Below are 12,127 nucleotides of genomic sequence, written 5' to 3' on the forward strand. Positions count from 1 at the left end.
TCAGAGGACAGATCTGGGCAGGAGGAGCTGGGGAGGAGGAGGGTTCAGAGGACAGATCTGGACAGGAGGAGCTGGGGAGGCGGAGGGTTCAGAGGACAGATCTGGACAGGAGGAGCTGGGGAGGCGGAGGGTTCAGAGGACAGATCTGGGCAGGAGGAGCTGGGGAGGCGGAGGGTTCAGAGGACATATCTGGGCAGGAGGAGCTGGGGAGGCGGAGGGTTCAGAGGACAGATCCGGGCAGGTGGAGCTGGGGAGGCGGAGGGTTCAGAGGACAGATCCGGGCAGGAGGAGCTGGGGAGGAGGAGGGTTCAGAGGACAGATCTGGACAGGAGGAGCTGGGGAGGCGGAGGGTTCAGAGGACAGATCTGGGCAGGAGGAGCTGGGGAGGAGGAGGGTTCAGAGGACAGATCTGGGCAGGAGGAGCTGGGGAGGAGGAGGGTTCAGAGGACAGATCTGGGCAGGAGGAGCTGGGGAGGCGGAGGGTTCAGAGGACAGATCTGGGCAGGAGGAGCTGGGGAGGCGGAGGGTTCAGAGGACAGAACTGGGCAGGAGGAGCTGGGGAGGCGGAGGGTTCAGAGGACAGATCTGGGCAGGAGGAGCTGGGGAGGAGGAGGGTTCAGAGGACAGATCTGGGCAGGTGGAGCTGGGGAGGCGGAGGGTTCAGAGGACAGATCTGGACAGGAGGAGCTGGGGAGGCGGAGGGTTCAGAGGACAGATCTGGGCAGGTGGAGCTGGGGAGGCGGAGGGTTCAGAGGACAGATCTGGGCAGGAGGAGCTGGGGAGGCGGAGGGTTCAGATGACAGATCTGGGCAGGTGGAGCTGGGGAGGCGGAGGGTTCAGAGGACAGATCTGGGCAGGAGGAGCTGGGGAGGCGGAGGGTTCAGAGGACAGATCTGGGCAGGAGGAGCTGGGGAGGCGGAGGGTTCAGAGGACAGATCTGGGCAGGAGGAGCTGGGGAGGCGGAGGGTTAAGAGAACAGATCTGGGCAGGTGGAGCTGGGGAGGCGGAGGGTTCAGATGACAGATCTGGGCAGGAGGAGCTGGGGAGGCGGAGGGTTCAGATGACAGATCTGGGCAGGAGGAGCTGGGGAGGCGGAGGGTTCAGAGGACAGATCTGGGCAGGAGGAGCTGGGGAGGCGGAGGGTTCAGAGGACAGATCTGGGCAGGTGGAGCTGGGGAGGAGGAGGGTTCAGAGGACAGATCTGGGCAGGAGGAGCTGGGGAGGCGGAGGGTTCAGAGGACAGATCTGGGCAGGAGGAGCTGGGGAGGAGGAGGGTTCAGACAGATCTGGGCAGGTGGAGCTGGAGAGGCGGAGGGTTCAGAGGACAGATCTGGGCAGGTGGAGCTGGGGAGGCGGAGGGTTCAGAGGTCAGATCTGGGCAGGAGTAGCTGGGGAGGCGGAGGGTTCAGAGGACAGATCTGGGCAGGTGGAGCTGGGGAGGCGGAGGGTTCAGAGGACAGATCTGGGCAGGTGGAGCTGGAGAGGCGGAGGGTTCAGAGGACAGATCTGGGCAGGTGGAGCTGGGGAGGCGGAGGGTTCAGAGGACAGATCTGGGCAGGTGGAGCTGGGGAGGCGGAGGGTTCAGAGGATAGATCTGGGCAGGTGGAGCTGGGGAGGAGGAGGGTTCAGACAGATCTGGGCAGGTGGAGCTGGAGAGGCGGAGGGTTCAGAGGACAGATCTGGGCAGGTGGAGCTGGGGAGGCAGAGGGTTCAGAGGTCAGATCTGGGCAGGTGGAGCTGGAGAGGCGGAGGGTTCAGAGGACAGATCTGGGCAGGTGGAGCTGGGGAGGCGGAGGGTTCAGAGGATAGATCTGGGCAGGTGGAGCTGGGGAGGAGGAGGGTTCAGACAGATCTGGGCAGGTGGAGCTGGAGAGGCGGAGGGTTCAGAGGACAGATCTGGGCAGGTGGAGCTGGAGAGGCGGAGGGTTCAGAGGACAGATCTGGGCAGGTGGAGCTGGGGAGGCGGAGGGTTCAGAGGACAGATCTGGGCAGGTGGAGCTGGGGAGGCGGAGGGTTCAGAGGACAGATCTGGGCAGGAGGAGCTGGGGAGGAGGAGGGTTCAGACAGATCTGGGCAGGTGGAGCTGGAGAGGCGGAGGGTTCAGAGGACAGATCTGGGCAGGTGGAGCTGGGGAGGCGGAGGGTTCAGAGGTCAGATCTGGGCAGGAGTAGCTGGGGAGGCGGAGGGTTCAGAGGACAGATCTGGGCAGGTGGAGCTGGGGAGGCGGAGGGTTCAGAGGACAGATCTGGGCAGGTGGAGCTGGAGAGGCGGAGGGTTCAGAGGACAGATCTGGGCAGGTGGAGCTGGGGAGGCGGAGGGTTCAGAGGACAGATCTGGGCAGGTGGAGCTGGGGAGGCGGAGGGTTCAGAGGACAGATCTGGGCAGGTGGAGCTGGGGAGGCGGAGGGTTCAGAGGATAGATCTGGGCAGTTGGAGCTGGGGAGGTGGAGGGTTCAGAGGAACTCTGATACTGAAACACTGAACCTGACAGCAGAGGCCAATCAGCTTGAGCCGTGCGGTGATGATGCGATTGTAAAGGACCGATCAGCCGGCGTCCTCTAGAGTTTCATGACTGAACTATATATGCAATAAATGTTATGTAATGGATGTATAACTGAAATTGCGTTGATCGGATGGGCTGAACGTGTGAAGCTCGTTCTGTTAGTTCTCTTCCTGCACCTTTGAGGATCTGTCGCTATTTACCGATACAATATTTATACTGTAATTGGCAGAATGTTTTCGCTCGATACACAAGCAGGCATCATTGTTTGTTATCTGTAAGCCATATCTGTTTCCGTACGCCACTTCACACGCATGAGCTGTGAGTTATAAACACACGTGACGGGAGAATGTGTAAGTGCATCTGTAAGTAACTCTGATCTTGCATACGATCATTCTGGAGACCGAGACGCTTTGTGACACCGATGATGATCTGAGGAACTGATGAAGGAAAACCACTTTATTATTAATTATGAGTCCTAATCATAAATACAGTGCATGTTCACAATAACAGTTTAAATACATAAAAGAATGATTTAAACCCTGTTTTACTTCTGATATACACATTTAGATTAAATATGCCATTCTTATTAATGGAGTTAAGCACTTAAATGACATGAAATAATTTCAGAAGTTACAAAAAAATGTATACCGTAAAACTTCAAATAATAGCCGAGTCCCAAATAGACGCCTGTCTCCTTTAAACGCCTGGTGTGACGACAGGTTTGGGTAAATAAAGGCCGGTCTCAAATAGAGGCCTGGTCTGTTTTTTAGTATCGGGTTGTATTTGATCTTCTCAAACCCGTCAGATCGTCTATTCTATGTTTTGATTAGATTTCACGTGACAGACACAACAACAGTTCATGAAGACTCATCACTATGGCAACATAACAAAGAGGTTAACGAACTTTCTTTTAGTCTTCAGTTTTTCTTAATTCTCTCAATACCACCATGGAGACAAAAAGAAAAAAGTATGATTTGACATATAAGCTGACAGTTGTCAAATTTGCCGAACAAAATTCGGGAGAAGCAGCGGCAAGACATTTCTCGGTTGATCCAAAGAGAGTGCGAGAATGGCGTAAAAATAAAGCTGAACTGCAACGTCTGTCCGAGGAAGACGACAAAAGGGCCAGACTGCGAGGTGGAGGGAGGAAGAAGGCCAGTGAAGAGCTGGAGGTGAGCGTGTGTGAGTAGATCCACAGCATGCGGGCAAAGCATCTCAGAGTCTCACGTAAAATGATCAGGGCCAAGGCAAAAGAAGTGTATGCAACAGTGAGTGACGGCAGGGATGAGGAGAGTTTTACTGCGAGCGCTGGCTGGCTGGACAAATTCCTGAAGCGCAACGACTTTTCAGTCAGAAGACGCACAACTGTGGCCCAGAAAGACGCCAAGCACTTCACTGAGAAACTGGTCAATTTTGTCACATATACAACGCGGATTATTAAGGCAAAGAAAATACAGCCGAAAAAAACATTATAGCCATGGACGAAACAGCGGTGTGGTTTGATATGGTGGGCTCTACAACGGTGGATGCAAGAGGTGTTCCACTGAAAACCACAGGCCATGAGAAGAGCCACTTAACTGTGGTGTTGGCTGCGAAAGCAGACGGGACCAAATTGAAACCTTACATTGTCTTCAAAGGGGGGATCAAGGAGGTGAAATTAATGCAAAATATCAGTGGGGTGGTGGTGGCGGCCACGTCCAAAAATGGATGGATGAACGAGGAGCTGACTGCAGACTGGCTTCAGAGAGTGGTGGGAAAGCTCAACTTCGCCCCTCGTCTCCTAGCCTGGGATTCATATCGCTGTCATATCAGCGCAGCGACCAAAGCTGAGCTCAAAAGGGGCTACAACATAACCACGGCTGTGATACCCGGTGGCTGTACAAAGTACATACAGGCCCCTGACGTCGTATGGAACCAACCATTCAAAGCCAGCCTGCACGAGTCCTATGACAACTGGATGGCAGGGGATGTGGACAAAGAGTACACAGCTGGAGGAAATATGAGGGCCCCAGCTCGTCGCTTGTTGGTTTCCTGGGTACTTCAAGCGTGGGAAAAGCTGGATACGGAGCGGCTGAAAAATTCCTTTAAGGTATGCTTGCGCGCGCTCGCGCGTGTGTGTGTGTGTGTGTGCGAGGGAGAAAGAGGAGATAATATATTTCATTAATTTCGGGATGTTATCCTTAGGTATGTGGCCTGACAGTAGCTTCTGATGGAAGTGAGGATCAACTTATCCATTGTTTCGAAGAGGGAGAGCCGTGCACATCTGGGCGGGAGCTGTTAGTGCAAGCAAGGCAGGCAGAGTTAGCGGAGGCTGGAGAGGGAGAAGTGGAGGAGAGCGACGAGGAGGAGGAATTCGCCAATGAACTTGTAATTGAGGATCGCGGGGATGATGATAGTGATGAATAGAGTAATTTTCTATCACATGATTGCAGTTGTTTTACAGGGTAGCCTTCATTCTTTCTTGTTGATATGTTTCGGGCAACAAGTTCATATGCTCGATGGATTTTAGCGGTAACTTATATTGTTCTGCCCATTGCTGTCACATCGTTTAGTTTTTTATGCTGCCAATAATCTAAGACATTTCTTACACTAAATGATTTGTTAAACACATTCGTTTAGGGTAACTTGTATTGTTCTGCCCATTGCTGTCACATCGTTTCGTTTTTTTATGGGGTTTTTTTATGCTGCCAATAGCCAAAGACATTTCTTACATTAAATGATTTGTTAAACACATTCAAATTAATTATAAATAAAACGTAATATAATGTGGTAACCTCCTACTGTCATGCTTGAACATTCTCAACACTAAATTAAAGGCCTGTCTCTTATAGACGCCTGTCTCAAATACAAGCCGGTGCAGTTCGGCGATTTGGGTAAATAGAAGCCCGGGCTATTATTTGAAGTTTTACGGTATTCTAATAAATAGAATATTAGTAGTGGATGCGCTGCTTTGAAGACTTTTCCGGTGTCATGCTGTGTTTTAGTGTTCGCTCAGCGCATGATAATAACTCATGATCTGAGGAAATCTTTTCACGCAAATAATGATCAATAATACACAATAAGGCCTTTCTGTTTAAATAAAAAATATAAAGCAATTAAAAATTGTATTTGGCCAGTGGAAACGATTGAGAAAAACTTTCTCTGAAATGTATTTTATACTATTTGATTTATTCAAACACAAGGCGAGGATCGGCTGCTAAATGATTTTTAGTGATGTAATGTGACGCACATCCGTATCTCATATTCTCCTAATGTCTTGTACTGTTAAACATGGGATCACGTGGATGAATATGCATATGCAAATGATATGCAGATGAGGATATGCACAGTAAAACGAGGCGTTGTAAGCTCATATATGGTTATTTCGGGGAGGAGACGCATGTCCACAATCTTCCTCTGACTGGGATTATAAAGGGAATTCTGCGCAGGTTCTGGTGTACGCACGCTTTTATACGTCTGAATATTTTTTGCCGTACGCCATTTTTGGCTTTCGGGCGCACGTACACTTTTAGTTAAGATCCTACACACAGGTTTATAAATGAGACCCCAGATCCGGCCCACATCCGGGCCGTCTGGAATCCCTGTGTTCCAGACGTGGGCCGGATCTGGGCCGACACTATGTTGCTGTCTGGGTTGTATAACCCGTATGATATTCGGCTGTGGACAGCGTCTTCCGGTGCGACGCAGGAATTCACTTACTGCATTATAGGTATTCTCTGGCGGTTGTACACGTGGTATTGCGGTGCATTATGGGATTGAATAAGTGCACTCAATAATGTATACCACAACAAAATGGCTGTCTCTTCAAACTGTGAGTGTGTTCAACACGGCAAGTGCACTTTTCAGAAAACCTCCTCGAGTGTTCAGTGGATCTGTGGCTCAGATCATCATCAGGATATAATGCATCATATTCATCACATTTTCAACCAACGCATTAACAGATCTGATGGCAAGACGGATCTGAGGCTGTATCTCATGGGACTTCACATGTGGAATCGTCCCCTGGCTAAACCATATGTGCTGACAGCATGTTTGTCGTAAATAAATGGCTTATAACACAGTTAAAGCTTTGTGTGATATGCTTGATCCTGTAATTGGCATATTCTGCAACTTTCATAATTATACTTACAGTAGCCTACACTACAAATATGATTTGCAAAATGTTTCATTGCAGTTCTGTATAGGTGACAGCCTTTTAACTGAGTTTCAGGAGCCATTATTAATAAAGCCAGATGGTGAACAACCCGGATGAATCAACACTTCGACGGAATAAAAACACAGATGCGTTGTGTAGTGTGTGTGTGAATGAGTGAGTGATGGCTATACCTGAAATAAACACAAATAGCTCATCCTATTATTAGCATCTCACGCCGGAGATCAGATATAGACTGATGTAAATATGAGTCATGCTGAACTGAAGAACGGATGAATGAGTCGCTGTATTGCAGTGCTATCAATTCTTCATGTGAAAGCACTTACAGTCGGAGCTCCTCTCACCCTCCATCACACACACACACACACACACACACACACACATATATATATAACACACCGACAGCCATTTGCAGAGAGGAAGAAACATTAGCGGACGGTAATATCTGAAGAGAAACAGACTCATGAATACACACGAGTATTATTTACTTTATTGCTAATCGTTTTATTAACAGAAAAGAATCTGAAATCATGTGATTTGAGTCATTAGATAGATAGGTATGTCTCCAGCAGACTTCTACAGCAAACGTGCAACCAGCCACGAATATGACGCTGTGTTTGTAATTCCTCATGAATGCAGCGCGCGCGCCCGAGACAATATTCAAACGCGTGACAGTAAATACATGTGAGAACATTCTCATCTCATTCACACGATCATATTCAATTCTCTCTCTCTCTCTCTCTCTCTCTCTCTCTCTCTCTCTCTGACTGTTTGGAGGGGGAAAAAAAGTTTAAATGAGGATTGTAAATTTTATTCAATAATTTGCAAAATTTATGAGTTTTTGTGTGGATATATATGAGTATTTGTGTACATTTGAGAAAAATAGATAGCCTATGTGTATGATATTTTATTTATTGTAATTTTTATGTTTTTTTTTTTTCAAATTAATTAATTCTTTTATATATTTTTTTATCTAAATAATGAAATTGTAAAAAAAATATATATATATAAATTCAAAAGATTTGTTATGGTTAAATTTGGGTTGAGTAGCCTAATGTCTATACGGTGTAATTATAAATAAAGGTGTGTTAAAGGTCTCTCTCTCTATCGGTTTCTTCTCGAGGCTCAGGTGTGTCGATCTCTGAACACGTCAGCACTTTGATATCGCTGTCTTTAATGCCCTGTTCTTGTGTTCGTGTTCAGAGATCGTAGCCTAGAAACGAGCCTCAGCATCAGCATCATCATCATCATCCTCATCCTCCTCCTCCGTTCCGCTCAGCTTCTCGCTGTCAAACCTTGATCATATTCGATGAGGAAAGCGAACGCAAGCATGCATGGCCTTTTAGCGTGTATATGTAGTGCAATAACGCGGTTCTTACCGATGCACCCCCGCCCTGGGTTCGAGTCCAGCCCCGGCCGCTGCGCCATTGACGGGCTTCAGGATCTGTCCAGAGCCCAGCGGTGCTGAACCAGTCATGCCCAGCACAGCGGCCCCTTCCCCGGCCTCCAGGCTCGCCTCGTTACCCATGCTCGGATCCGGCGAGCAGGCCGATTATGTTTTCTATTTATAATAAAGTCAGGGAACGCAATTATATAAAAAGATCCGCTCAGCGCCGATGTTCCTCCGCCATCATCATCATCATCATCATCACTCTCTCTCTCTCTCTCCTGCGCATTCAGTGCGCTCGAGCTCGGGTGGGAGGAGACACACACATCCAGCAACTACAGTACGCGCGCGTGCACGCCTCACATGCATATACATCAATGCATATATTTATATATCATCAACATCATATACTCGCTCTTATTGTGAGTCGAAAACTAGGGCAGAACATCTATTAAGCTTCACGTGGGCTGCACTTCCACAGGCAATCCAGAAAGCTTTTAGTCTTCCTTCTTCAGCACAGTCATTGTGGTTTACTGTGCTCTTATGAGTGTTTTACTGTGCTCTGATGAGTGGTTACTGTGCTCTGATGAGTTCTTGAGGCTATACAGCAGTAATGTATAGCCTACTCTCTGAGTGTAGAGAATCAGCTTGTATTGCATAAGCTGCGCGTGAATTTCAAGATGCTGTTGACAGGCTCTGCTGATGCTCGAGCGCAATAACTCATTACACACACACACACACACACACACACACACACACACACACACACACACACACACACACACACACACACACACACACACACACACACACTTCCAGTGCAGCACATAGACAGATTACACAACATAATATAAGTTTATTCAGTTTTTTTTTCTTCTAGTAATAAAGTATGTTTAAATCATAACATTTAATTACAATTTAAAATTAATTAACTAAAATAAGTTATTAAACCTAAATCGGTAAAATTATCCCATGATGGGAATCTGTATATATAACATTTTCTTCAGTGCAGACTGTCAGTGTTTACCACTAGAGGACATCGCATCCATTAATGTTTTTAGATTTGTGGAGTCAAAGTTAAAGTTTTTTAAAAGTAAAAGATAAAATTAGACCCTTGGGGTAAGATGGGTCACCCAGAATTGGCACTGTTACTGGTGTTATGTATATATATATATATATATATATATATATATATATATATATATATATTTAAATGTAATAATTATTGTAATTAATGGGATTATTATTTATTATTTCCATGAATTAAATGTACATTTCAGACATCTTTGCATTCATTAAAACCTATAGGTTCATTTAGTGAAATCATTAAATTTATTTCTATTATGGCATATCTTCAATTAAAATATGGGCAATAAAATATGTAAATATTCATACGCCTGTACATAAAGTCAGAATAATTTTACCTGTCAGATGAATCTCTTTTCCTGGGATTCTGCTGTCTGTCATTTGTTATTCAATTATCAACAACTAAATTGTCAAAATTAATTTTTAAATACAAAAGTTTATTTAGTATTTTACATTAATGACACTTTAAAAATATATACAAATATGAATAATTAAATCAAAAGTCATTTATACATTCTGTAAAAGTCCCAGTGGAGACCATCTTTCCCCAATATTTGACATTTTGTGCTATAACAAGTAAATGAGCAAATGTTTCTATTTATTTCCAGTAATAACACACTGGCTGACGCATCATCACCCTGCACATGATAAACTTATATCCAAATATGTTACGGTTTAAAAGTAAATGCACATTCTCATTAGGGAGGGGGGCTTTATCTTCCCCCATGTGACCCTATACATCAGGTAAACATTGTGTTTGTTAGTACAGTAATGGTGCTTTCCCACTGCATACCGTACCGACTGCATGCTACGGCTCACTGTAATAAAACCACCTCAGCTGAGGCTCCAAGCGAGTCGTAGTGATACTAAAATGTGCACTAAAAAACTACTGTTAAAATTTACGGTAACAAACTGGCAGCTCTGTGGTTGCCAGAAGTTTACCATAAAAAATACAGTGGCAACACTTTACGTTTTACAGATTTAAGTTTAATTTACAGTAAAAAAAAATATTTCATTAACTTATGATTCATTAACGTATTGAAATAATAATATTAGATTTGAACCATTGTATTACACTGATAACCACCAATCACAGTGGTGACGAGTCACATGATGAATCAAAGCTCATCACAAGCAGCTTTTCCACAACCTAAGAAGGACAATATTAACATATAGGAGGTCATTCCAGTGTGATTCACACAAACACTAAACACCATCATGGTAACACACATGACATTTTAAAAATGCAATAAATATTAATTTAACACCATAAGATATAACATAAAACCCTAATGTACATAACTGATTAGAAAAAAACTAAGAAAAACTATTAAGAAACATAGTTATTTAAACGAAAATACATCAAAAGTGAAGTGTCACGCAGGGAACTGTGGGAATGTCAATTTACGTTTTTTCACTGTAAATTACATAATGACGTTCTGTTTCACTTTCAAAAACTGTAAATTGAACTGTATTTTACTGTAAAATTACATTAAATGTACGGTTCGATCTAATACAGTTATTCACCGTATATCGTACAGAAACTTTTTTCACTGTAGCATTTTTACAGTCTTTTACCGTTAAAATCACGATAATATTTTGAACTAGTGCCTGGTACTTTTTTTGGCACCACCTCAGTTGCGTTTCCAAGCGAGCCGTAGTGATACTAACATGTGACGCGTAAACACTGCTGATCACTGATTGGTCAGAGAATCATCACTACCAGCGTCATTGGATTTGCGACACGAGACACCAAACCCGCTAGATTTAAATAGTCAGCAACAGCCACCTTTTTTAAACGACCGTCACAAGCAACTTGAATAAAGAAACGACTGTACGGTGGTCAGTAGACGAGGTGTCGGCGCAACTATAACAATCAGTCTATAATCATACACACTTTGAACCGGTTCTAAACTGCAGTGGAAAAGCAATCCGAGCCAAAGTAAAGCGAGCAGTCGAGTCGTGCCACGCAGTAAGAGGTTTAGTAAAAGAAATATTATAGACTGATTTGAATGTCTTATGTATGTTAACTCAGAGTGACTTTGTAAAGCAAGTGGGGAACAAGTTACATTTACATTTGAGGAATACAAGCAATTCATCTTAAACTCTATTATGGAATATCGCAGTGTTTATTCTAAATGATTTATGGGTGCAGATCATTATTGTTTTAATAATCTTGAATCAGAATAACTGCCTCTTGCAGCATCTCTTCTCGTCTATGATGACATTTTAAAGCAAAAAAAGCAGGCCGATCAAAAATGGCCTTTTAGCGTCACATACTTGAAACCCAAAGGTAGTAAAGAGCCATACACACACAAGACCGTAAATAAAACACATGACAAAATCTACAATTTGTAAATGTGCAGTGGCTAAAGAGAAGATGCTTATAATGGTGCTTCCATATGAATCACTGGCTTTTCTAGGTCAATGTTGCTCACATAATCAGGTCACGGTGAAGGAAGAATGCAGTCCCTGAAATGGGTTTAATAGAGGAGTTCGTTCAAGCACATCACAGTCTAGCTATCAAAGCAGATTTATAAGGAGAATCCTACACTTAGAGAAGATTGCCTTTAATCAGGTGATTTAATCTCAGTGTCGAGCTCAACTTCATGTACTAAAACACTCAAAGCTCGGTTTTCCCTTTCACAACAAATCGGTTTGGTGGTTCTGACAAACACAAGCATCCGGAATTATTTGTGTATTAGATGTGCAAATGTTGTACGGATACTTATTTAATTTAATACTGAATTCATGGAATTAATCGGGAGTGAATGGAGCAACATCAACCATGAACCTGCTTCGTGACTGAACACAGGTCAAAGTCTAGGCTGATTTCAATAGATGGAAAAAGTGAATTAAAATTCAAGCTGGTAAAGAGGTTGTTGAAGTAAGATGCTTTGACACATCTGATGGCGCACGGACAGAAAGAGGTGCGGGTCGTCCGAAGCGCCCCAGGCATCAGCATGTGAGATTATGTAATGCAACTGTTTCCTGTTTCA

The 12,127-nt window shown here is 44.7% G+C and overlaps 2 protein-coding genes across 2 annotated transcripts in view; both read right to left on the reverse strand.

Annotated features, from left to right (window-relative positions):
* The window catches only part of bsna (bassoon presynaptic cytomatrix protein a), a 43,666-nt gene extending 35,328 nt beyond the window's left edge, over nt 1-8,338 (reverse strand). The window contains 1 exon segment of the mRNA XM_084389712.1: nt 8,035-8,338. Coding sequence (XP_084245838.1) covers nt 8,035-8,183 — 149 coding nt within the window. The 5' untranslated portion in view covers nt 8,184-8,338.
* The window catches only part of LOC311278748 (nuclear factor 7, ovary-like), a 1,193,180-nt gene that overhangs the window by 132,031 nt on the left and 1,049,022 nt on the right, over nt 1-12,127 (reverse strand). The gene's annotated exons all lie outside the window — the stretch shown is intronic.

This window comes from Rutilus rutilus (assembly GCF_951802725.1).
Source record: "Rutilus rutilus genome assembly, chromosome: 19".
In the NCBI taxonomy this organism is placed as follows: Eukaryota; Metazoa; Chordata; class Actinopteri; order Cypriniformes; family Leuciscidae; genus Rutilus; species Rutilus rutilus.